This window comes from Corvus kubaryi, unplaced genomic scaffold, assembly GCF_017639235.1.
Source record: "Corvus kubaryi isolate FWS band 111438036 unplaced genomic scaffold, C.kubaryi_AGA036_p1.0 37352, whole genome shotgun sequence".
Lineage (NCBI taxonomy): Eukaryota > Metazoa > Chordata > Aves > Passeriformes > Corvidae > Corvus > Corvus kubaryi.
In genome coordinates, this window is record NW_024581114.1 from 2,054,544 (window position 1) to 2,079,104 (window position 24,561).

Sequence of the window (24,561 nt, forward strand, 5' to 3'; positions counted from 1 at the left end):
AAAACATGAGAAAAAAATGAGAAGAGACAAAAAACATGAGAAAAAAAATGAGAAGAGACAAAAAACATGAGAAAAAAAATGAGAAAAGAGACAAAAACCATGAGAAAAGAACATAAGAGCCAAAAAACATGAGAAAAAAATGAGAAAAGAAACAAAAACCAGAGATAAAAATGAGAAAAGAGACAAAAAAATGAGAAAAAAATGAGAAAAGAGACCAAAACCATAAGAAAATAGACAAAAAACCGTGATAAAACCATGTGAAAAGAGACCAAAAAATTGGTTTCATTTTAAGCAGGCAAACACAGGGATCTTACACAGGTTTTGCACCCAATAGCAAAGGGGTTGTAAACACAGAGCAAAATTAACACCAAACCATGGCTGAGAGATGAATTTAGGAGTTGAAATGTTCTTCATCTCAAGAGTTTTGGCCCTGAGCACCCGGCTGGTGCGGGTTCAGAGAGAGCTGGGGAGGGGTGAAATCCTCACAAGCTCCTGCTCCTCACCAGATAAATGCCCCAAATCCCTCCCCTCTAACAGGATCCCCCTTCACACCTTCCATCCTGAGAGGGGACAGACTTCTCTGCCATTTTTCAAATATGGGCTCAGACCAAATTCCAAATTCACTTTTGCTTCCCCAGAATTGTTTTGTTGGTTTCGGTTCTGGGTGGGTTTTTCTGGGCCCCCCTGAACTCCGGTTTCTGGGCATTAATTTCATTTCCAAGCACACAGAAAAGCATCAAAATTCCCACTGCATTTGGAGTTCATGAAATTATTCAGTTTTTCCATGTAAACCCCAGGTTGAGTCTCTGAACTTTGATAAATTTGGGGGTTTTTTTCCTGATTTTAAAGCATCACTTTCAAACCATTTCCCCATGGAAAGGGTGCCCAAATTGAATCAACTGAAGAGACCCAGTAATGCCACAAAATAAACAGGAAAAGAATGGAAAAATCCCCCTGATAATGAGTATTAATGAAGGACATAAAAACTACTTGGACTTGGAGTTTGTGCAGGAATTCTCTGCTGAGGGAGCATCTCCTTTCATTCAGTGCCTTTAGATTATTTTTAACAGCTGCTCTGGGATGCAAAAAACCAAAATAAAACCCCTCAATAGTTCTTTTTGCAGAGTTTACCAGGTAATTTACTACTTAACTCCTGCCTGGGCAAATGCTCAGCCACTAAATTTGGGTTTTTATTGGGCCAGAAGTTGAGAAACAAGTACATAAACCTCAGTTTCAGATATTTCTGCACCGTGGCTGTTAGAAAGGGGAGACACCTGAGCCTGCAGCTTGACGAACACCCAAACAGGATGAATATGATTATTTCTATGCCCTGTGAAAACTAAAATAATAAATTCAGATAGAAACTGGACTTACCAGAGCTCAGGTCTGGTGCAGGAGCTGCAGGAGGGGCCTCTCCAAAGTCCCCCCAGAGCTGTGAGGTCTCTGCTCAGCTGCTCGGGGAATCTGTCACTGCTGCTCTGCAGAGAAACCACAGGAAGCCACCAAGAGCTGTCACTGAGACGTCCCCCAAAAACTGGGGGGTGGAGCTCCAGTGGGGCTTTGGTGCTCCCCAAAAATCCCCTGCACGAGGGAAGCACAAAAATCCCACCCAAAGGCAGCCCAGATCCCCTCCTGTCCCCCTGGAACCATCCCTGACCCACTCCCAGCTGGGCCTGGAGCTGCATTCCCACTTCCCTCAAAGGGAGGGAGAGCCAGGGAATGCTGCTAGTCCATCTTTCAGGCAAATTCCTGGCTGGAAACACACATTAAGGTTTGGAACAGCTGGAAAATCCCTGATTCCCTGTGCTGATCCAGCAAGGCTGGAGCAGGGAGCACAAACAGACCTCAAACAGCTCCAGCTCTCCATGGCAGAGACCAGGACTCCTCCAAAGCAGTGCTGGGAATTATTCCCTGAGGGAATAAAGAACTCCAAGGGGAGCCAGGAATCTCCTCTACCCTTCCTTCCCTGTCCAAAGGAGGTGTGAGGCAAAATTGCTGCCTGGGACAGGCACCACTGACCCCCAGATTTGGGCCATCCCCGAGTCCTCTGCCAGGGTCACTCACTTGATCCCCATCCCAAATCCAGGGTGGCCCTCAGAGAGGTCAGGAAGAGCTGCTGCTCCCTCCAGCACAAAACCTGGGAATTTTGGGGCCCTCAGGAGCTCTGACCAACTCTGTCTCTGCAGTTTTTTCCCTCACAGAGGGGAGATTGCTCTGGAGGTCCCAGACTCCCCAAATGCTTCCACTGCAGGAGGGTTTCACTTCAGAACTCGACATTTTCATCTTTTCTGTATTCCTGCCATTCTTCCAGTCATTTTCTAACCAAAACACGCAGAGATTCTGGTGTCATTGCTGAGGAAAAAACCCACAAGTTGCCCAATGTTTATTTTACAGCCTGGGCAAGCAGGCAGAGCTGAGTGGTTAAAATAAAATAAAGACAAATATGAGTTCCCTGCTCCCTGCCCTGAGAGAGTGACAGCACCACGAGGAGCTGAAGGATGAAGTAAAAGCTGCTGGGAGATGGGGAGAGGAAAAACCTGAGCACTTCCAAAGGCTGTTTCTGCAAATCCCTCATCAAACAAAAGCAGCTCACAAAGGGAGGAGAGGAAATGCTGCATTTTCTCCTCTCTCTCAGCCTGCCTTCCTCCCACACCCCCCACAGCAGGAAAAAACACCCCAAAATATGAAAAATACCCAGCCCCACTCCTTCCTCCTCCTGAGGCAGGCAGCAGAACCTCAGAGAGAAGCCAGAAGAAAGAGAGCAGCACAAAATTGTTCTTCCTTCTCCCCTGGCAGTGACAAAGGCCAGGCAGCTCCTGCAGCCACAGTCAATGGTTTTTATTGAGATCACTTGGCCAACCTCCACCCCACAGCCACAAGAGTCCTTTCAGCTCAGCCCACAGAGCTCCTCTTCTGCTGGGGCACTCGGAGCAGCCAGATCTGAGGGGAGAGGAAAAAGAAAACATTGATTTAGGGGAAGAGATGGCTCTGAAACCACCCAAAAGCACTCGAGATCTGCTTCACTTCCCCCTGGCGAGGAGAGGGACAAAACCAGCAGCTGCCTTTGTGGGCCGAGCTCAGAGCTGAATTCCAGCTCCCTGCACTGCTCTTTGTTCCTTCCCTTTCCCTTCTGGCTTCCTCCATCCCACCTGGATGCCTGCTGAGCCTGGGGAAGCTCTGAGGGTGGTGAAAAGTGCTTTGTATCCCCATTTCCTGGGCTCTGGATGATCCACAGGCAGCTCAATCCTTGCAGTTTGAGCTCCTGCTGTCCCTATCAGGGATGTCCAACTTCCATTTGCTATTTCTGCAAATCTGCCCCGCTTTTTTAGGCTAAAAAACTCCAATGGTTCATCATGGAAAAGTCTGGGTTAGGAGGGACCTTAAATCCCATCTCATTCCAGCCCTGCCATGGGCAGGGACACTTCCACTATCCCAGGTTGCTCTAAGTCCTGTCCAACCTGGCCAGGACTGGTTGCTGCTGTTAAAGGAAGAGAATTTTTACATTCATATAAACAAAAGGATGCTCTGCTCTGCCCTGCAGCCTCCTAAATTCCATGGGAGAAGTGAGGGAACAGAACTGCAGCTGCAGATCCCACAGGAGATTTGGGTTCTAGGCATGCCCTGGGACAGGACAAGAATTTGAAGCATCATTCAAAGTCATTAACAAGAAAATTCCCTCTCATTAACCTGCAAGCCAGAGGGGAGAATTCCCTGGTTTTCCACATCAGCTGCTGCAAACACCTCTCCAATCCCTCACCTTCGCTGTGATCTTTACTGGATGATTTTTAGGGTCCCTCCCAGCTCTCTGGGGGTGCCAGCACAGCTCAGGGGCGTCGCTGCTCCCTCGGATCTGATTCCCAGAAAAGCCATTCCCTGCTTCCACCCACCTGCCTGGCTGTACTCCACGGATTTCAGGAAGAGCCCCGAGGGTGGGGCCATGGCATGAGGGGGGAAAGCCCGGGCATCCTTCACCTCCAGCAGCTCCTGGATGTCCTGAGGGGACAACTTCCCCTGGCCCACAGCAACCAGAGCCCCGACCATCCTCCGGACCTGGGGAAACCACAGGACACAGTCTGGGAGCTGCCCTTGGAATATTGAGGAGGAAATGCTGTTTTGAATCAGCAAAGAATCAGCCTTGACCCTTGTTTTAGGTCTGAAGTGCCCCAGTCACAGCCTGGACTCGCCCATCACAGTCCTGGCTGCTCCTGGTGTGCCTTTGGCATCCAACACCTCATCCAGGGAGCATTTTAGCCCCTTAGCCGCCCCCAGACACCCCAAAATCTGCAAGAAAAGCTGGTTTTCCCCTTCCAGCAGGGACTGCAGGGCTGGGGTGACATTCTCAGCCTGCCTGCAATGTGCAGTGGCATCTTCTACTGACCAGAGCTGGTGGAAAGGGAAAATAAACAGCAAAATGACCCCATTTCCTTTAATTATTCCCTCTCTACAGCTGAAGACACTCACAAGGTCTGTAAATCACCTCCAGCTGCAATGAACTGCCTTGGAGCAAGTTCTGTCTCACCTGTGGGAAGGAGCTGAGCTCAGGGTGGGTTTTGTTTCAGGAACAGCAGCACTGAGGCAGCTCCTGTGCTCCCTGCAGGCTCCTCACACAGCAGCAGTGCTGATTTCAGCTGGGGACTGTGTGGGAGCTCGGCTTTGTTTGTCTTTTCTCTCAGCCAAAAAAGAGGGGAAAAAAATAATCCCCCAAGAAGGGCAGCCCACCAGCAATCTGGGATTTCACCATTTCACACCCCTCTGCTGTCCCAGCTTCCCCTCCCGCCCTCCACACGCAGCAATTCCAGGCCTGCTGGGTGGGCAGAGCTCTCACACTCGGTGCCCACCTCCTGCACAAACACCTCTCACTGCTCAGCATCCTCCTGCCTCAAAAAACCCCTCCTGGATCCTCAGGAGCTGCTGCCTGAGGGCCAGCACTTGGGACTGCCAGTGCCACCTGCACCCCAAATGTGGGTCTTTGTCTCTAATTCTCCATTTCTAATTCTCCCCCTCCAATTCCCTATCCCCAATTCATTTTCAATTCTCCCCCTCCAATTCCCCATCCCCAATTCATTTTCAATTCTCCCCCTCCAATTCCCTATCCCCAATTCATTTTCAATTCTTCCCCTCCAATTCTTCCCCTCCAATTCTCCATCCCCAATTCATTTTCAATTCTCCATCCCCAATTCCCCCCCTCCAATTCCTCCCCTCCAATTCTCCCCCCCAATTCATTTTCAATTCTTCCCCTCCAATTCTCGCCCCCCCAATTCCCCATCCCCAATTCATTTTCAATTCTCCCCCTCCAATTTTCCACCCCCAGCTCTCCCTGTGTGGTGACCACATCCATCCCTCATCTGGACTAAACAAACATTCATTCCATTCATGACCTTTCCAGACTCTCCAAAATCCTCACTGCAGTGCTGGAATGAATCCCTGGGCTGAGTTTGTGACCCTTTAACATTTAAAAAAGAATAAACCAAAGCCCACTGAGCAACCTGCTTGTGTTAATCACTTTAAAAAGATCCAACAAGCCAAGGTGTTACAAAATTCTGGGATCTTGGAGTGCCCAGAGCAGCTCAAATCCTCCTCCTCTGTTATTTTATCCACCCTCACTAGAGGTCATTGCATGCCACGACTTCAGCTTCAATGTCTCCACACTGGAAATTAGCCAGGAAAAAGCAGATTCATGGCACTCATCCCAAATATCCACGGGCTTGGTGCCTCCCCACTTCAGCAAAAAATACCCATGGCTCAGCTTTTGGGGTGGTTTCACCTTTTTGTCCAATAAAAACCCCCAGGCTGAGGTGAGATCAGGGGTTCCCCTGTGTGGTCTCCCCATTTGGGATGGATGAGGCTGAGGTGTTCAAATCCCATTGCTACCCCAGTGTCCCTTGTGAGGCACCTGAGGTGAGGACTGGGGGTACCTGCTCCCTCTGCGGTGTCACTAATTAACATTTCCCTTCTAATTTTGCCCTTTCCATGCTCTAAATGGTTCCCAGCAATATTTTCTTGTCACCAAATCCCTGCCCATCCATCCCTCCTCAGATTTGCTGTCCTCCCCTTGCTCCCCTGCCAGAGCCTTGCTTGGCACGGGATAAAAACCCACAAATTTGGGTTGTCAAAACATCAAAACAGAATGAAAACAGAATTAAAAAATAGCTGCTTGCTGTTCCCACAAAACACCTCCTTCTCCTCCAAAAAAACCCCAAACCCCTTTCCCTGCTCCAAGGCCAGGAGAGCTGGGAATGATTCCTCAGTTTGGGAAGAGCTGAGGGCACAGCAAACCCCCACAGGAATTCTTCCCAAGAGAATCCAGGGGAGAGTTTTGTGGCAGAGGGGAGAATTCCTGCAGTTTGTGCAGCACAGCTCGATCAGCCCTTCCCAAAAAAAGCCAGGAAGTGAAATTCCAGGCAGCTTTTCCTGGGCCCAGAGCCACTGAGCAGAGCAAGAACACTAAAAAGAAGTTTTACCACTGCAAGGGACAGAGATTGTGGAAAACAAAACTTCTTTCATCCTCCCACACGGTTTTGTGAGGGTTTTAGACACAAATCTAGGAGATTTTGGTTTTAATGGATCAAATGAAGAGCCCAGATCCTCATCCTGCTAATACCAGCTCCCTGTGGGTGTCACACAGCTGGAACATTGCTAAAATAATCAAACTTTAGAGTGGCAGCACCAAAATTTGGGTCTTGCAGCAGCTCCAGGCAGTACCTGTCGGTAAAGGAAGGATCTGCTCTTGAATTTCACCTCCCAGAACTCCAGTCCCCTAAAAAAAAAAGCCCAAAAAAAGGCATTTAAATCAAATTTCAAGTGGTTCTTTTACCCACAAGTCACAGGTGAATGTGAGTAATTAACCTGCACTGCCCCAATTAAGCTGAACCAGCACCTGGGACACCCGAGAGCTCCTTTTCTGGGACACAATTCCTTCCTACAGGTGAAAGAAAATCTGATATTCACATTAAATATATAAAAAAACCCCAAACAAATCGAGGGATCACACATCAGAGAGGTCCAAACAGGCCAGGAATGAGCAGTGCCTGCATCCCAAAATTCCATCCTACTTAGAATTCACTTTAATAAAGGGAACAATGAGAGAGACACTGAAAAATCAGTGTAGGGAGCTGGTTTTTTGCCAGATTTACAGATAAATCCCTGATTTTGGCCATCCCTGGTGTGAATGTTGGCAGCTGCTGCCCCCAGATCCCACTTTGTGCCAGGCCATGAGGAGTTTCCACCACTTCCATCCCATCAAATGCCCCACACACCACAGCCAAGGCTCAACTCAGAGCTGGTGTTGGGATAAAAAGACTTTTTTTTCCCAAAAAGGGCCAAATTTCCCCTCTCTCCACCTCCTTTATCCCAGATTTTCCTGCCCCTGTTGCCTTAAAATCTACTAAGCTCCACAAAAAGAGTCAAAATCCTTAGGAAAAATATTCTGGAGGCTTTCAAAGAGAACAAACCCCTTTCTTTCAAGTGGGAAATGTCATTTTTCCTGTTAATCTCGTGGATTAAAAAAATCCCAGCTGTGTTTTTTTCCCAGTTGGCAGCAGAACCCAGCACCTTGCAGGGAATAAAAGATGTCCTGCCCCAAGCCAGGTGACGGAGTGGGCACATCCTGAGCATTCCAAAGCATTTTTGGGACACTCCACTCCACTTCCAGCGTTGCTCAGCAACTGGGGTGGATGGGAGGAATGGTTTTCACATTTCACAGTGGTCAATTCAGAAAGGAAGGGAAGAGCTGGGAAGAAAAGCTGCTTTATGTGACAAAACCGTGGTTTGTCCTTCTGTGATTCCTCCTCTGGGACAGAAAATAAACCTCCTTAGATTAGGCTGAAAATAAAAAAAAAGTTTAAAATTCTATTTATGAGCTTTTCCCACTGTCCCCAACCCTTTAGGAACAGTTCATTCTCCTCCTGCAGTGAAAAAAAAAATCAAAGTATTTGATAAAAATCGAAGTATTTGAGGGATTTTTGCTGGTTTTATTTGCAAAATGGGCAAATAAACCCTGAGCCCCATCACTGCAAATGGGAAATTTGTACAGATTAAAAGGAACCAGGACACTGGAATTAAAAAAAACCCCAAACCCTGAATAAACAAAGGAACAAAAGAGCCCTCACAACATTTAAGTCTGACACAAAGCCCCAAACCCTACAATTTTTTTCCCTTTAAATCAGAAAACTCAGGACTGTGGTTATTACTAAAGTATTCTAAGAGAGTTAAATGCCATCCCCTTCAGCCTAAACATTCATTAAGTGAACTTATATCAATATATTATAAAAATGACTCATTATAAACCACAGGTTTGGCTTCATGTGTCACCAAAACCAAAAATATCCCAGCAGGAAGGAGCTCGGTGGGTTTATTCCCATTTTTTTTTAGGGTTGCTTCCTCTCTCTGAGCTGTTCCTGGCCTCGTGTGGGATGGGTTTGTGCAGCAAGTTATGCAAAGAATGGTAATTTCCCCTATTTTCCATTAAAATTGAGGAATTAAAACGTGTTTTAAATCTCAGAGGAGCCAACTGGGCTGGATTTGAAGGTCCAAAGGGGCTCCCAGGGCATCTCCACAAGGTGATTTCCAGGGGAGCTCAGGGCTCTGCCACTTTCTGAAGGACAAAAAAAATCCTGTGGATGAGGAATTTCCCTGCCCCCTGTGTCACCCTTTTCCCATGGGAATGGTGGTTTTTAGCTCCAAGAAACAGGGAAACATTTCCACCTGCCCATGGATTACTGAAATGACCTAAATCACTGCTGTGCTTTGGCACCAACACGAGCAGGAAAAGCAGGAATTGGAAAAGATGGAAGGAGCTGGGAGGAACTGAAAGACCAGGAGAACTCAGGGCACACAGATCTCTGTGTTTTTCCAAATTCTGTCCAGTTTTGAGCTGAAAAACGGCAAAACTGGGGAAAGGAGCGGTGTTTGCAAACCACTTTTGAGGTTTGAGGTTTTGGAGCATGGCTCTTGCTGTTCCATCTCACAAATGTCCAAATTTAATAGAGGATCCTTGGGAAAACTCCCCAAAAAAAGGGGTTTTTTCCCCAATTAAAAAGCACAAAAATGCAGTTTGAGACAGGTTTGCTTTCAAGCTGAGACACAACAGAGAGAGAAGGCATCAGGAAAGCAAAAATCATGTTCAGGTGATAAATATCCATGATCTTTCTGGGAAAAAACTCCAGTTTCTGCTTAATTCAGCCACTTAATTTCAATACTTGCAAGACCTGGCCCTGAAAGAACCTGATCCTCAACTCTCTTTTGTTTATGTAACGACTGAGGAATATTGGATTTCCCTTCACCAACATCCCCTGGGAAGGCAGTGGGAGTTACTGGTGTGAACTGGGTGGGACCTGCAGCACTGACCCAGGCCTTGGCTGAGTGTTTTTCCCTCTATTCCCAACTTTTAGGCAGAGGAGGAAAAAAAACCAAACCCCAATCCCTTGGCAGAGGTGGTTTTTAGCCACCAAAATGAGTGTAAACGCAACAAAAACACCTCACAGGAACTGCTGCCTGCCAAATTCCACACTCAAGCTTGTCACATCCGGCTTTTCCATGTCCAAACAGCTGGAGCAGCTTCCCTGCCCCCCCAAATCCCCAAAAAACACACCAAAAAACCAAACCAAAAAAACCAAACTGATCTTTTTCCCTCAGGATAGTGGCGAGGAGAGCGGGAGAAAGGTCCTGTCCAAGCCGTCCCTCAGCGGAACCCTCAGCACGGGGCAAGCAGGAAATCATTTCCCAAAACCAAAAAACCCTCAGGAAGCAGCTCTGCAGGCCAAAGCTGAGTGCTGGGCTCTCACCTGTTGTGGTGGGACAGGAATCCAGGAGCAGGTTGGATTTCCAGCTGGAGCAAGGTCCTGACAGGGCACCGGAAAGGGGTCTCGGAGCTGAGCGAGCGGAAGGTGCTGAAGTCATGGGTTCCCAGCAGGAATTTTGCTGCCTCCCTCATTGCAGAGATGTCCAAGGGGCTGGAATCAAACACAGCAGGTGGGACCAGGAGGTTGGAAAGGGCTCAAAGCCCAATAATTAAGCCAGGCTCAAAGCCCAATGAATTAAGCCAGGCTTAAACCCCAGCCCACAAATTCCACATTGAAATGCATTTTCCAGCTCGGAATGGCCCAAACCACAAACAGAGAGGCCAAAATGACCTGATGTCTGCTGGAATTCAAGACCCAAAGCTCTTCCCAAACTTTTATCCTGCTGTGCTTCCCAGAACAGCCCTGCTCCAGTCACTCTGCCCCAAATCCTGGCTGCAGCACGAGAACCGAAATGCTCTGCAGTGTCTGCAGCTGATAAATTCAAAAAGATGCTGCCAGGTAAGAATAAAAATCAAAATATCAAACCTTGTGGTGGTTCCCCAACCTTTGGATTTGCAGCAGGCAAAAAGGTGGAATCAGGAAGGAGCAGGAATGGGATGAGTGAGAGATGAAACTGGTGCAGATGCGGAAGGAAGGGCCAAGGGTAAAACTCAGAATTTCTGATGTCCTGCAGATTTCTTCGTTTGAAATATTTAGCTCTGCTCAAAGTACACTTCAGCAAAGGAATTTAGGCAGATTTACTGATGGATTTGCTTTTTTTTTTAGTGTATTTTTGCAAATTTCTCCTCCTAAGAGAAGCCTCAGCAGATACACCTGAGCCCTGGCTTAGGTTTTTTAGGTTTGACCAGAAATCAAAATGTTTCTGAAGAAAACAAAAAAAAAAAAACAAAAAGTCCCCAAAAAACATACATAAAACCAAAACAAAAAAACCAAACCAACCAACCAACAAAAACTCAAAAAAAACCCCAAAACCAACCAAACAGCAACAACAGAAAAACCCCAAAATCCACCCCAACCCCTCAAAAAAACCAACCCAAAAAAAATTAAAAAAAAAACCAAAAACCCAACACACACAAGGAAACCCAAAAAAAACGAAAAAACCAAGATGAGATTTTCCAGCATCATTCCATTTTTTTCCAGGAAAAACAACCTGGAAAAAAATACCCTGAATTCCAGAATCCACATTGATGGTTCCTAACTGGAAATCCAGACACCTACAGGAGTTTAATGTGAATTTTGCAGTGTCTGGACTCAATTAAATGCTGCTTCCTAAAGCCTGAGATTAAGGCATGTTGTGCACATTTCATGTTTATTCACATTCTGCCAGTTCATATTTATTTTTCCCTTCCACAGCCCACAGGGAAGAAAGTCAGCAGTTTAAAGTCAGGCCTTGTCATCTTCACTCCTCAGACAGCTGAAATGATTTTTTCCATGCCCCACAATTGTTATCCCAATAGTGGTGATGGACTGACCACAACTTTTTATAATGCCTACAAAACCCCAGGTTCCTTGAATTTATCTTTATCTCACTACAACATAAACTAAAAGGACAATAACAAATTAATTTCTGGGGTTTGTTTGCTTTTTTTTTCCCCCCCTCACCTTCTGTTTATCGAGCCATAAAATCTGACTTTTTTTTTAATAGCACTGGGTTTGTTTTGCTTCCCTTCCTTGATCTGTTGTGTCTGGGTGGTTACTCCAAGAAAAGAAGTGAATATTCAGATACCCTGGTTTGTTTTTGTAGGGTTGTCACAGCCATTGGCTCTTTTTCAAACACACAAATCCCTCAGGGCATGGCAGAGGAGATTTTGGGGGAAATGAATGATAAAAGAACTCTGAGTCTGCTTTTTCCCCCCCATTTTAGGTGTGGAGTCACACCTGAAACTCTGATTTCATCTCTGCAGCACAGCAGGATGGGCAAACTAAGGAAACCTAAGGAAAATGCTCATCCCTCCCATGGACAGGGACACAAAAATCCCTGCTGGGCTCCCCCCTGGAGATTTCAGCAGAGCCAGGTGAAACAGTGGGAAAGAGCTGGAAGTGGCAGCTCTGAGGGAATGGAACTCCAGGAATTTCCTCCTTGAAATCCTGTCAACATGAACAGGGAACGAGGTCTTACAAGTGGGAATTATCCCCTCCCCGTCCCCCACAAAAGCCAAGCCTGCCATCGAATCCCTGAGGTTGGAAAACCCCTCCAGGATCAGAGCTCAAGCTGTGCCTGATCCTCACCCTGTCCCCAGCCCAGAGCTCTGAGTGTTCCTGGGACACCTCCAGGGCAGCAATTCCCATGTTTAACAACCCTTTCCATGGAGAAATTCCTCCTGATCTCCAACTTAAACCTCTCCTGGAGCAACTGAGGCTGTTCCCTCTCATCCTGGCCCTGTTCCCTGTCCCAGAGCCCCACCTGGGGCTGTTCCCTCCTGTCAGGGAGTTGTGCAGAGCCACAAAATCCCCCCTGATCCCCCTTTTCTCCCTCCCCCACCCCCCAATTCCCTGATTTTCCTTCCAGAGAGTTGCTGAGGTCTCTCCCCAGGGAGACTGACTCACCCTCCTGCAGGAGCCCAGCACAGATCCCGCTCGAACACGGGGATTTGGGAATAGTGGGCACAGCCCAGCAGCAGCCGGTAGATGTAGGTCCTGGAGAGGGCACAGAAACGGGCGTGGAAGGTGCTGGGCACTCTCTGGGCACTGAGGATGCTGTGGGACAGAGGGGACAGGGTGAGAGGGACACAGGTGCCACACTCGAATCCAAAAACTTTCCCGTTGTCGCCACACAGATGGGAACTGGAATGTGAGAAACCACGCTTAGGATTGATGGAATATCACAGAATTGTGGAATTTTTGGGTGGAAGGACATTAAAGATCATCCAGTGCCACCCCCTGCCACGGGCAGGGACACTTTCCACTGTCCCAGGGTGCTCCAACCCAACCTTGGACACTTTCAGGGATGGGGCAGCCACAGCCTCCCTGGGAAATCCATTCCAGGGCCTTCCCACCCTCCCAGGGAAGAATTCCTTCCCAGTCTCCCATCTAAAGCCACTCTCTGTCAGTGGGAAGCCATTCCCTGTGTCCTGTCACCACAGTGCCTGAGGAAACATCTCTCCTGAGGGTGACCCAGCACCTTGGGACACTTCCCCCTCTGCTTTTGCAGATCCCAAACTGAGAGGGAAGGACCCCCCAAGAACAGCCCCCCTCTGTTCACCCCCAAAGGCAGCTCCTGCAGCACATGGAGATGGTGCAAAGGTGGTCACTTCCCTCCCACCTCCCCTCAGGACCTCCAGGACTTTGTGCAGCCAGGAAAATCCACGTGAATCCCAGCATCAGCAAGGTGGGGTGTGAGTGAATCCAGCAGAATGCTCCGTGGGAACCCTCTCATTCCACAGGGACAGTCCCAAAAGCTCTTCCCCTGCACATCTCCCACTGACCCCAGGCAAGGCAAGGAGGAGCTTCCCAAGCAGCTGAACTTCTCTGTTTTCTTCTACAGCTAACAGGGAGGAAGTGCCCTGTTTCTCCAGCCCAAAAATTGCCACCACACACAGCCTGGGAGGCGGCAAGGAGGGCACAGAGGCTGTCAGACAAAATTCTCCCTGTCAAGGAAGGAAACAGAGCTTCCCCGAGTTCCTGCACCTCTCCCAAAGTGTTGTCGCGCACTGGATGTGACTCTCCCTCATCCCAAAGTTCTGGTGCTCCCCATCCTGCAGGAAAAAGCCAGCAGGGAGTCCCTGCACTGAGCCACAACCCCTGCAGGTGCTGCTTCAGAGGAGACCTCTCCTTAGAAGGGAGTTTTTCTCCTGCTGTTTTGCCTTCCTGCCTTTGGAATTCAGCGAGGAGAAGGGAGCCAGGGCAGCCAAAAAAACAGGATAGATTTGGGACCACAAATGTCTTTATTTACTTTAAAAACGGTTGGTGCTCTGGGGATTTTTGCCAGCTCAAGCGCCTCTGGCTCACAGCCCTCCCCTGGCTCAGACCACAGAGGGAGAAATTAAAGCTGAGCCACAAAGATTTGCAATAACAAGCCCAGGAATGGCTCTGCTGCTGTAAACCATCAGGAGAAATGCAAACTCCATCCTCCAGGCCTGCAGTGGGGTTTGAAGCCAGGACCTCCAGCCTCCTCTAAACACAATAATAAAATTATTACATTTATTTCCCTCTGTCTGCATGCCTCCACAAGCACACAATCTGTCTCGAGCTTCTTCTGTTAACACTTGGGTGGTTTTTATTAAATAACCATCCTTTTAGGAAGAGTCTTTCAGAGGAGCCTATTTCTGCTCACATAATTCCTGTTGCAATTGTTCCTTTTAGCCAGGAATGTTTGACCAGAATTTATTCCAGCAGCTGCATTTCAGGCCTTGCTGAGATCCCATTTTTAAAAAACGGGTGAATGATGGGAAATAAAGACCTGTGGCATTTTTTACCTTTCCAACAGAGCCTGCATTTCAGAGGTCAAAGGGAAAAAAACTCCAAGACATTTAACTAGAAATGGATTTTATGAGACAAAGATCATCCTGCCCTCTCCACTGAAAACAGAATCAAAAACCCAGCTTGCAGGAGGTGGGAGGAATCCCAGCTCTCCTTGTCACTCAGACAACTTTTATTGTGTGGTTACAAAACCAGAAACAGGAGGTGTGAGACTCCTACACTGCCAGTCCTCCTTCAAGGACAGCAAAGTCCTCCTAAAATGACTCCAGCTCTCAAATACTCCCTGATTCTTGGGGGACAGGATCCTTTCAGATGTGTTCTGCAATTTTAAGAGACAGAGCAGTGGTAGGAGAGACCATCAGGCCACAGAGAGGGATTTGTGGCTCATGGCACACTCAGCCAGCCTGGAATCCTGTTTCCCTTCCAAGCTCCATCCACAACAATGTGTTCCCACAAAGATCCCTCTCTCCTTCAGCCCCTGCTTGCAACCACATCAAAGTTCTGAGTTTTCTCTTCAGCATGAGCAAAGAATTCCTGCTCCTGGCACAGGGATTTTTCCAGAGGGAGGGATGAAGGATGAGGACGTGCAGGCTCAGGCCTGTCACCTCTGCCTAATGGGAAGAAGATGAAGCAATTTTGGGAAGGTTCAGCCTTGGGGAGAAGGAAAAGCTGGACTGATAGACTGAGCAGGGCTGCATCCTATCAGAAGGTATCACCTCCTCAAAGGTACCTGCCAGACCTCAGAGTGAAACAGAACTTTCCCCACCTGAGATCCTACTCCTGGCTCATTCTGGAGATGCTCCCTGGCTCAGAGCAGGACTGGTCAGTGCAGGTATCACAAACCTGGCTGTGATTACGGACCTGTCTCTCCACCCATCAGCACTTTTAGCTCTCCATGACAACTTTTGCCATTAAAACTTGACAACACGACTTAATTCCAGGCCTAAATTCAGGGAAGATGGCCTGAGACTCAGGGGTTGGTGACACAGAACAAACTGCTCACAGCAGTGGCACCTTCTGCCTGCAAAATCAGCTCCCAAACTGTTTCAAGGAAGGAAATCAGAACTCTGACCCAACTCCATGCCCCCTGGGACTGCTACAACATCCTGAAAGGGGTTTGGACTTCCAGGCCCTGACCTGGTTTTCAGTCTGAACAAAATGAACAACCAAAAAACCCTGCACAAATTCTATTTCAAGATTTTTTATTTTTTTTTTTTTTAATTGTGGAAAAAATTGCCTCCAGCCCCACCCCACAGCAGCTGCTTTGGAGTCTTTCCACCCATGTCAGGGAAGGTGAAAGCTGTCAAGGGACAGGAACTCACAGCTTGAGAGAGGGAGATTTGCTCTGTGGCCTCTCACTGCAGAGGAACTGAGCTGCTGCTTGAAGAGAAACTGGATTTGGAAGTGCCAAAGCATCAATCCTCTGTTATCACGCTCATATCCCACCTCAGGTTTGGGATGCAGGGCCTGCCTGTGGGCTGTGTTGGAAAAGCAGGGAAATTAGAGCTTGCTTTTCTTTCAGGCACCCACTTTGCTTTAAGACTTGACCAACTCTGCAAATTTTTGCAAAGAAGGTGGCGAAGGAGCAGAGAAAATTCCCTGATGGCTCTCTGGGGGCTGGCATTGCTGCATTTCCTACAGCAGCCACGCTCTAGATCAAGCTCCAGCAGTGTAAGAGCCACCTCTCCCTGCCCTTAAACTGAGCTCACGCACCCAAAACAGCCCAGGAGGGTCCTCCAGCAACACCAGAGCTAACATGGACAGCCAGGAGATTGCCAGGATCAAAGGGAAAAGCCACGGTGGCCTCATGATGTCCTCAGAGCCATCAGGGGACTGCCAAAGGAACTGCAAACATCAGGGAAAGAGGTCAGATAAAACAAGATAACGAACAGGAACTTTGTGCCTGCAGATATGAGGCTCTCCCAGCGCCTTCCTGAGCTCACATTCCAGGGATTTCACTTCCTCTTCCCCCTCAGCCTCTGCTGGCTCCCCTGGTGCTTGCCTGGAGGTGAGGGAATGCAGCTGCTGCCGCACTGCAGATCCCAGGGATCAAACTGCATTTAAATAAATGCAAAGCACCACTGACACACAGCTCCAGAAACGCTGCAGGAAAACACTGGGAAACCCCATCCCGAGGCCAGGAGAGCCACAGGCACCAAACAATTCCTTGAGTGGGATCCCAGTCACAACATCCCTCCCAGAGCAGCAAATGCCAGGCCAGCAGTGCCTCACCACACTCCTGGCCACCAGGAATTTGTGCCCTGGAGCCACTGTGCCCTCTGGACATGACACAGCAGAGTCCCTGCTCCTGCTCCTGCTCCTTGTATCACCCAGGAATGGCCCAGCAGCTGATCCCTGCAGCCCATCCCTGATTCTTATGGGCTCAGGAGAAGGTCTGGAGCCAGGGACACAGCACCACAGCACCTGCAGGCAGGGGTTTCGTCATTCCTGGGAAAGAGCAACACCTTCATCCACCCCTCCCTCCCTCAGACCCCAAACTATTGGAGCCCCTGCATGTTTAGAGCTGGATTTGGGGTTCCCCAAGCTCTGGAGAACTGGAATCTTCCCTGGGAAAGCCAAGAGGAGATGCAAGGCCGATGTCAGGCTCCAAACCCCAGGCCTTGCTCTGTCAGCGTTTGCACCAGGCCTTGTTTCACAAAGGACAGATTAGGAAATAAAGCAGGGAGTGGATTTCCCAGTCATGCTGCTCTTCTCACAACAGCCCAGATTCGGCTTTTAACCCAAAAATCCCAAGTTTTTCACTCAATCTACACTTGAACCATAAAAATGCACCTATGGGGAAGGACACACAAAGTTACACCTGACAGAGACCTCGGGAAGAAAAGCAAAGAAGGTGAAATTCCACCCATCTTTTGAAACCTTCACAAGGTGGGGTGATTATTTCTGTGACCGAGGCACACTCCTGGCAGAAACTGCTGCTTTCACCATCATTTCCTGGGTCTGATGCAGAATCAATTCCCCAAGGAGCAATAACTGAGAGCTGTCACACTCGTGGCAGCCCAGGGGATCCAACCCTTGTGTGGTGACACTGAACTGCCACAACTCCTCTTTTTTAGGGGTGCCAGCAGCTGATCCCACAGCAACAGTGGTGGCACAAAGTTGATTTTAAAGCACCAGGCCAGCAGCAGAAACACACAAGTTCAAGAGAGTGATTTCCCAACAGAAAACAGGGGAAAAAAATACATCCCACAGGTGAAGGTGGGAGCTCATTGTTGCACCTCCTCCTTCCCCCAAAAAATCCAAAATAAAGGATTTTTGCCTCTCCACTGACTCACCAGATGGGCTCAGGCTTGAGGTGATAGTTCAGCCCCTGGACAAGTTGCTTCCCACTGAAAGCTGCCTTCCCTGGAGCCCTCTGGATGTCCAGGTGGGCGGCGTTGGCCAGCGCGTGGACGCCGGAGTCCGTCCGGCTGGAGATGTGGAACTTGATGGGAACGCTGGGCCTCAGGTTCTGTGCCGCCTTCTGGAACCCAAAAGAAGGAGGAATTCAGCAAAACTTCAGGAAAAACATCCTCCTCCTGGCTGACCACACCTCTTTGTGGCTCCCAGAGGAGTTTGGAGTTGCTGTGGGCTGAAAAGAAGTGATGGAGAGGAGCCTGTTTGGGGGATTTCTCTGAAAATCAGTGGTTTCTCAGCTTTTACTCTGAAATCACCTCACACACAACATCCAAAATGCCACAAGAGCTTTCCTGGGTGTACAAAATAAAGTCAAAACTATTCATCTCTCTATCCTCTGCTTTGTATCATGTGAGCTTCCTTAAGAGCACAAAATAAAGTTAAAAATATTCATCTCTTTACCCTCTGCTTTGTGTCGTTGGATGAGGGGGGGAGAAGACAGAGAATCACCCATTTCAGCCCATTTCAACCCAAATCCCAGGCTCTCAGACAGAAAATCCAGTGAAAATCACTCCAGGGAATAAGTGAAACATCTGAAAGAGTGAAAAACCACAAAAGAAGGCAGAAAACCAGAAGAATGACTCGAAATTTCCTTCTCCTTCCCATCCCCACTCCCGAGCACCGAACCCAGTGGTTTTCATTGGATTTTAATTGGCTACAAGACCCAATAAAATTCAAATTGCTGACTCACAAATACCTTCCAGACTCCTGTTGGAGCAGTCAGGATTCCGAGCTCTCAGAAATGTTCCATGAAAATGCACAGGGAGGCAGAGAAAAATGTAACCAAGCTGCAGGGGGAGGCCTGGGAAACAGAACTGAACTGCTTTTCCCCTTCCTAATCCTTCCATTTGGAGCTCACATGTGGTCACAATTAACAGGGAGAAATCTTTATTTATCACCCTCAAGCAGTGATAAATGAAGAGAGGAGCAGACAGAAATGAAAGTTTCCTGCAGCAGACCTTGGCCTGTGCCTCAGCAATTTGTCTGAGAGCAGAAGTTGATTTTTAAGAGCAAAGTTGCTCCAAAGATGTTCGGGTTTCACAGGCTCCTCCCTCCCTCTCTCCACCCTCTTCTCCCCCTCCTTCCTCACCAGACAAAAACCAGCCAGTGGAAACAAGAGTTAAGAGAGAGAACAGGAGATAACATGGAAAACATCCTCATTTTTTTGGCTACAGGCTTGGATGCAGCGCTGCTTTGGATCCCACAGTGCATCCCATCTCCATCTGGATAATCAGGAACCAAGCTGAATAATCAGAACACTGGATTTCTCCACTGGAAACCAGACTGGAGAGGAAAAGAGGAGCAGAATCCCAAGTAGATCTGGTTATTTCCCCTGCTCAGCTCAGCCAGCAAATCCACAAAGGTGCAGGATTGGGTGACACCTTCCACAAATGGGATTTTCACAGCTGCCCTTCTCCAGCAGCTTTTTCCCACCTTTCTGAGCATCCAAAGGAGGAATGTGACCACCATCAACACCAAATCCCAGTCTGTGAACCTGAAAGCTTTGTGGAAATGCACTGATACACAAAAATACACTGAAAATGTTCTACCAACTGCTGCCTCCAGCTTCAAGTTTAATTTTTAATTTCATTTCGTCAGGAGGGGATAGATTCTCCCGAAAGAGAATTTCTGAACTGCTGAACTTCTCTTTGCAGGCAGCTAAGAAATGACCCCTTCACCTATGCAAATGTCTTCTATCTGTGCATCCAAAGTCCTTTGAGCAGCTGAAGGTCTCCTCCTCTGGTTCCTGTGCACTTTAATCTCTTAATATCCCCCACCCTGAATTTCAAAAAAGGTGCATGATTTATTTACATGCAGGAATTGCTTGGATAGGGACCAGTTTTTCCTGCCCTTGCAGTAAAAACAAGCCCCTAAAACAGGCAGGGCTTTCATCTGAGGAACTCCAAAGGCTTCAGTGCTGTTAATCCAGATCCCCATCCTGTTTGGGATCATCTGTGGGTTCCCAGGGGGGAACTGAAGCAGGAGTTGAGCACTTCAGCCAGCTAAAAAGAAATGAAGAAGATAAAGGGATAAAGGAGCTGTGTATGCTCAGAGCTCACAGCTCTCTGCTCCCTCCTTTAAGCCACAGGACATGTAAATATTTTTCTCTTTAGCAGGTGCTAGAAACACTGAAGTCTTGGCTTTGGCACCTGCTGGAGGCCTCTCACTGAGCCACACTTGCATTTATCCCAAATTTTTCCACACAGCAACATCCCAGGGTGCGAGTTTATCCCTCAGACACGCCAGGGATGCAGGGGAAAGCATTAATTGCATTTAGCTGCTCTGTCCCCTAACAGGTTTTGTTCACTGAGCGCTTCCATAGTTTGAATTATGCTGGAATTTCCACTGCTGGCTGCCAGGATGATATGGATCCACATTCCAGATGGATATTATTGCTCACAGCTCAGTTTTCCTCTCATGCTAGAGGGGCAGGAGGAAGAACAGGCCTGCTGATGAACACCACCCATGGCAGGGGAGCAAAAGTTCAGCCATTTCTCCTCCTGAAGTCTAAATTAAACAAACAAACAAAAAATCCTCAAGATTTTGACCTCTACAGGCATTGGGAATGTTTTGGAAAAGTTAATTCCTCTTTCCCAGCAGCTGGATTGGTCATGGTTTCATCCTTTGGAATGGCCTCAGATACAGGGAGTGCATTTCCCTGCCAGGGAGCTGCACAATTTATTAATTACAGTGTTCTAATAATTAATAACATGCAAGCTCCTGGTTGCAAGTCATCACAGCCTCCCTGACTCACTGGGTGCTATGTCAGCTGAAACTAATTAAAAACCCAGCTCATTTTCAGTTGGATAGATAAAACTGAAGTGAAAGCCAGGAAGGATACACTGAGAATGTGGATTTTGTTAGAAGAGAAGGTTTCCAAAGCGATCTCCGACGTCACTGAAATTATTATCAAAACAGAGGCTGAAGATGACAGTTCCCTTTGTCTGTTTGAATTCCTTGCTCTTTTTTTTAAGGATGGGGGGAAGGAGGTTGTACCAGAGCTGCCTTGCATAGTAAGGAGCTGCTGTTTCTCCCTTCTCTCCTCTCCTACTCCCTCTTCCTTTCATGAGGAATAATATCTGCCCTTAGCACAAGGCTGCTGGCCAAAACAGGGTTTTGTGAGGGGAAGATGAGTTTGGGCAGCATTCCCCAGCAAAATGGGAAATGGGAGATGGTTCCAGGCAGGCCTGAGAAGGAAGGGAACTCTGTCGATCCCAGCAGGTGATTTTTACCACAAGCAACAGTCACTTCCCTCAGCAAAAGGTGAAATTTCCTTTACAGCAGAGACATTTGTAAGAACTGAGACAGAGCCTGAAGTCCTGGACGTTAAAAGTTTCCATGAATAACTGGAGGGAGCCAAATCCCAGGGCTCCAACCTCCCCATGTGGGGAAACAAGGCCTGGAATTTGCTTTGGGCTCAACAAGCCCAAGTTGGGCTTCCAAGTGCTCCAAGACTTGTCCCCAAGAAATAAAGTGTTGCCAGCAAAGCTCACCCCCCTCAAAGAGACACAAAAAGCTCCTACAAGTATCTCTGAACTAAAACAAGGCTCCATTTCCTCTGGACAGTCCCAGAGCTCTGTCACAGAGCAGCACCAAGGACTTCAAAAGCTTGACAGTGACCCAGGGTTACAAACAGATCTGTTCAGCCCCAGCCCAGCGACTTTCCCCCAGCACAAACACTCACAAACCAACCAGCCCATTCCAATTTCCACGAGGCAGCTGCTGAAATACAGAATCTGCACCTCCCAGGTTATTTGGCACTGCAAACAAATGGCTGAACATCCTCAGAACACAATGAGGATCTCATTACAGCTTTAATTTTGCCCTTCAGTTGCCTTCCTAGCTTTGGGGAAGGCAGTGAAGTTCAAGGCTGCAGAGAAAAGGAGGAAGGAAGAGAAATTCCTGCAGGCTCCAGAAGTTTTCTATTAAAGCTGCTTTAAGGCTTCCCATGTGGTTCCAATAGACACAGCAGTGCCCAGCATCAATACCACCACATGAAAGCACCGAGCTGGCCTGCAAAGTGCTGATGCTGTGAAAAGACAACACCAAATAAGCTCATGTTTGTCTTTTTCTCTTCTTCTTTTCTCCTCTCATCACCCACCCACCCCATCTGCCTGTTCAGACATCACTGGGATAATGCAGAACAACTGCTGGGCTCACCCCAAGTCCAGAGCCTGAGGCCCTGCATGGCTCAGAGGATGAGATAAATGGGATAAAAAATCCTTTTGGGCTCTTCTTTCAGGGTCTGCACAATATTTAGGCACTTTCTCTACAACATTCTCAGGCAGGAAGCCACATAAATACACCCTGAGAACTCTGATTTAAGCCAGAATTCCTCACACTTTCTTTCTGAGCAAGAGCACCAGGAATTCTCAGCCTCACGGAGCGTGGGGATGTCCTGGCCATGTCACATGGGTGGGACACCAAGGCTGCTCTGTCCTTCACACCACCAGGGTTGCAGCTAATGCAGAGCAGGGTGTCCCAAAGTGCTGCAATTGGTGACTGGGGTCAGACAGAATGACCACAAATGAGGACTGAGCGACAAAATTAATGCCCAGGTGTGGTTTGACCTGCAGAAATCAGCTCTTTGACAACCTCTCATCTTCCAAACAGGCACAAGCTTCATTTTGAACTCCACAATACTTCCAAGACAAGAGAAATAATCCAGCTTCCTTTTGATTCCTGCCCTGCACCAGATTCAGCAGCAGCCCCACAGCAGCTTGTAATTAATCAACAATTTAAATTCCCAATTGGATTACCATGCTCAGGTGTGCTGAGCACTCACCCCACACAAGTGACCCATTTTCTGCTCCTGGGTGTAACAGGGGGTTTTTTATACTCACTGCCAGCCCAAACAGCACTGAGATCCTCACAGCCATCCCCAGGTCCTAGGGAATCCCTGGGAGCAGTGCAGGGATAACAGGATCATAACTTTTTTCCCCCCCTGGTGTATTAGAACTCCAAAAAAAATGGAAGCAGCCTGAAACAATGGACATCCTGCTGTGCTTTGTTCTGGAAACCTCTGTCAGGGACATCCTCTCCTGGGAGCAGACAGCCTCCAGTTGTTAAATCCATAAAGGAATTGGACATGAAGCACAACTGCGGCAGTTTTAAGGACAAGGGAGGTAAAGTCACAAGTCTTAACAAAGCTCAGGTGGGCCAGCACCCGAGCAGGGCTCTCAGAGTCAGTTCTGGGCTCAATTAAGTCTCATTGAAGGGTTCACATCTTTTTAGGGTCAGAATCTGTATGATGATCCCATTTAAAGTATTTTGTTTTGAACTTTACAGTGTTTAACACTCTGCCAGTTTTATTTGGGTATCTCAAAGTAATATTGACCCCTTATAATTTCTGCAGCTGAACAATGTGACCCTAAAAGCTTCATTTTCCCGACAACTGGGATTAGCAAGGACCTACCTCCAAATAATTCTGGACTCCAACCAGGGCCTGATCACTCTTGGTCTCCATAACCCCACTGCAGAGCAAAACAAACACTATTTATTGATGTGTATCAGCATTCAGGGACTTGGCGCAGAGCCCACCAACACATCCAGGACTTCCTAGGGCACTGTTTGCTATGGGAAAACCTGGATCATCCCACAGAACTTGCAGGGACCAAGCACTGAGGAATGGGCAGGAAAGCTGATGCAGTGGCTATTTTCAAGAAGGGAGGTTGGAAATAAAAATTATCCTTCAAATGTTCCTCTCTGGACCGGCCCTTGAGACAGAGGCTGACAGGAGAATAAGGCAGACAAATTAAATTAGTTTGAGATAAAACTATTTGAGGGCCAGCAGCTGGTTGCCAGTTGCAGGCCAGGACTTGTGAATGTCATAAATGGACTAAAAGGCCACAAGGACAGTTTGTGATGAGCTTCCTGCTCTGCCACAGAAGCCACTGCAGTCCCACAAGCTGCTGAAGGGCTGAGAAATGTCCTGGGGCTAAACCCAAACTACTCAGAGTAATTTAGGTCAGACCCCACAGTGACCCAGCGCAAGAACTGGGGGGTTTGGCACAGGCTGGGGCTGTGCTATGACATCCTCAAGATGGGCACAATTCCATCAGCTGGGACTGCACGAGTCCTCCCCCACACCTGGGAATGGGAAGAGGCACAAATCTGCCCGTGGGATGTTTGTGAGGCCTGGGGAAATCCAGCCTCAGGGAGCACAGCCCACAGATCGCTTCCCCTGCATCTCTGGGGCACCACAAACCACCTCCATCACAGCAAACACGGTGCTCTGTCCTCCTGCCCCCAGCCTGAGGGAAATCTCCCTTCTTCTCTGTCCTTTCCTGTCTTTCATCCTTGCTGATTTTATGCATCTCCTGCCCTCACACTTCCGTGGGCAGCAGGAAGCAGAGTCCAGCTCCCTGCCTGCTCTCACCTGCTCAGCAAGGGATCCATCCCTCACCTGGACACTGTTCTCATCCATTCCTCCCCAAACCCTGCTCCCCCCAAACTCTGCTCTCTAAATTCTGCCATCCCAAACTCCGCTCTCATCCCTTCCTCCCCAAACTCTGCCCTACCCATACTCTGCTCGCCCCAAACACTGTTCTCATCCATTTTTCCCCCAAACTCTGCCCTCCCAAACTCTGGTCTCTCCAAATTCTGCCATCCCAAACTCTGCTTTCCTCAAACACTGTTCTCATCCATTTTTCCCCAAACTCTGCTCTCCCAAACTCTATCCCCAACCCCAGCTCTCCCCACCGCCGCTCTCTCCCACCCCTCCGCAGCTCTCCGGGGCCGCCCCGGGCGCTGCCCCGCTCCCGCACGTGGCTCGGGGCCAGCGGGGCACGTACCTGTACCTGGTGCCAAAGTACTGAAAGAACACCAGGTACCGGACAGGGGCACCGACCATGGCTGGTCGGGATCCCGGCACCGACCCCGGCACGGAGCGGCCGGGCAGCACCGCCCCTTCCCCCGGCCGGCA

At 48.4% G+C, this 24,561-nt stretch overlaps 2 protein-coding genes across 6 annotated transcripts in view; both read right to left on the bottom strand.

The window, feature by feature from the left end:
- The window catches only part of LOC121666500 (lysophosphatidic acid receptor 6-like), a 7,757-nt gene extending 4,974 nt beyond the window's left edge, over positions 1-2,783 (bottom strand). For 2 of the 4 annotated variants that reach the window (XM_042032105.1, XM_042032106.1), the window contains exons 1-2: positions 2,695-2,783; positions 1,375-1,478 (exon numbers count right to left, since the gene is read on the bottom strand). The gene's annotated coding sequence lies outside the window, so the exon portion shown is untranslated. Of the gene's footprint in view, positions 1-1,374; positions 2,668-2,694 lie in introns of those variants that run through there. The other 2 variants (XM_042032108.1, XM_042032107.1) reach the window with 2 other exon arrangements.
- Positions 2,784-2,823: 40 nt separating this feature from the next.
- PUSL1 (pseudouridine synthase like 1) lies at positions 2,824-24,561 on the bottom strand. Of its 2 annotated transcripts, none has more exons than XM_042032110.1 (8): positions 24,431-24,561; positions 23,053-23,110; positions 17,516-17,703; positions 12,348-12,437; positions 9,783-9,950; positions 6,703-6,757; positions 3,888-4,050; positions 2,824-2,940 (listed from the first exon to the last, which is right to left on the bottom strand). In XM_042032110.1, the coding sequence occupies exons 1-8, from the start codon at positions 24,487-24,489 to the stop codon at positions 2,888-2,890; spliced, it is 834 nt and encodes a 277-aa protein (XP_041888044.1). In that variant the 5' UTR covers positions 24,490-24,561; the 3' UTR covers positions 2,824-2,887. The 2 variants fall into 2 exon arrangements, with proteins under 2 accessions (XP_041888044.1, XP_041888043.1); XM_042032109.1 differs by having other exon boundaries at positions 12,348-12,497.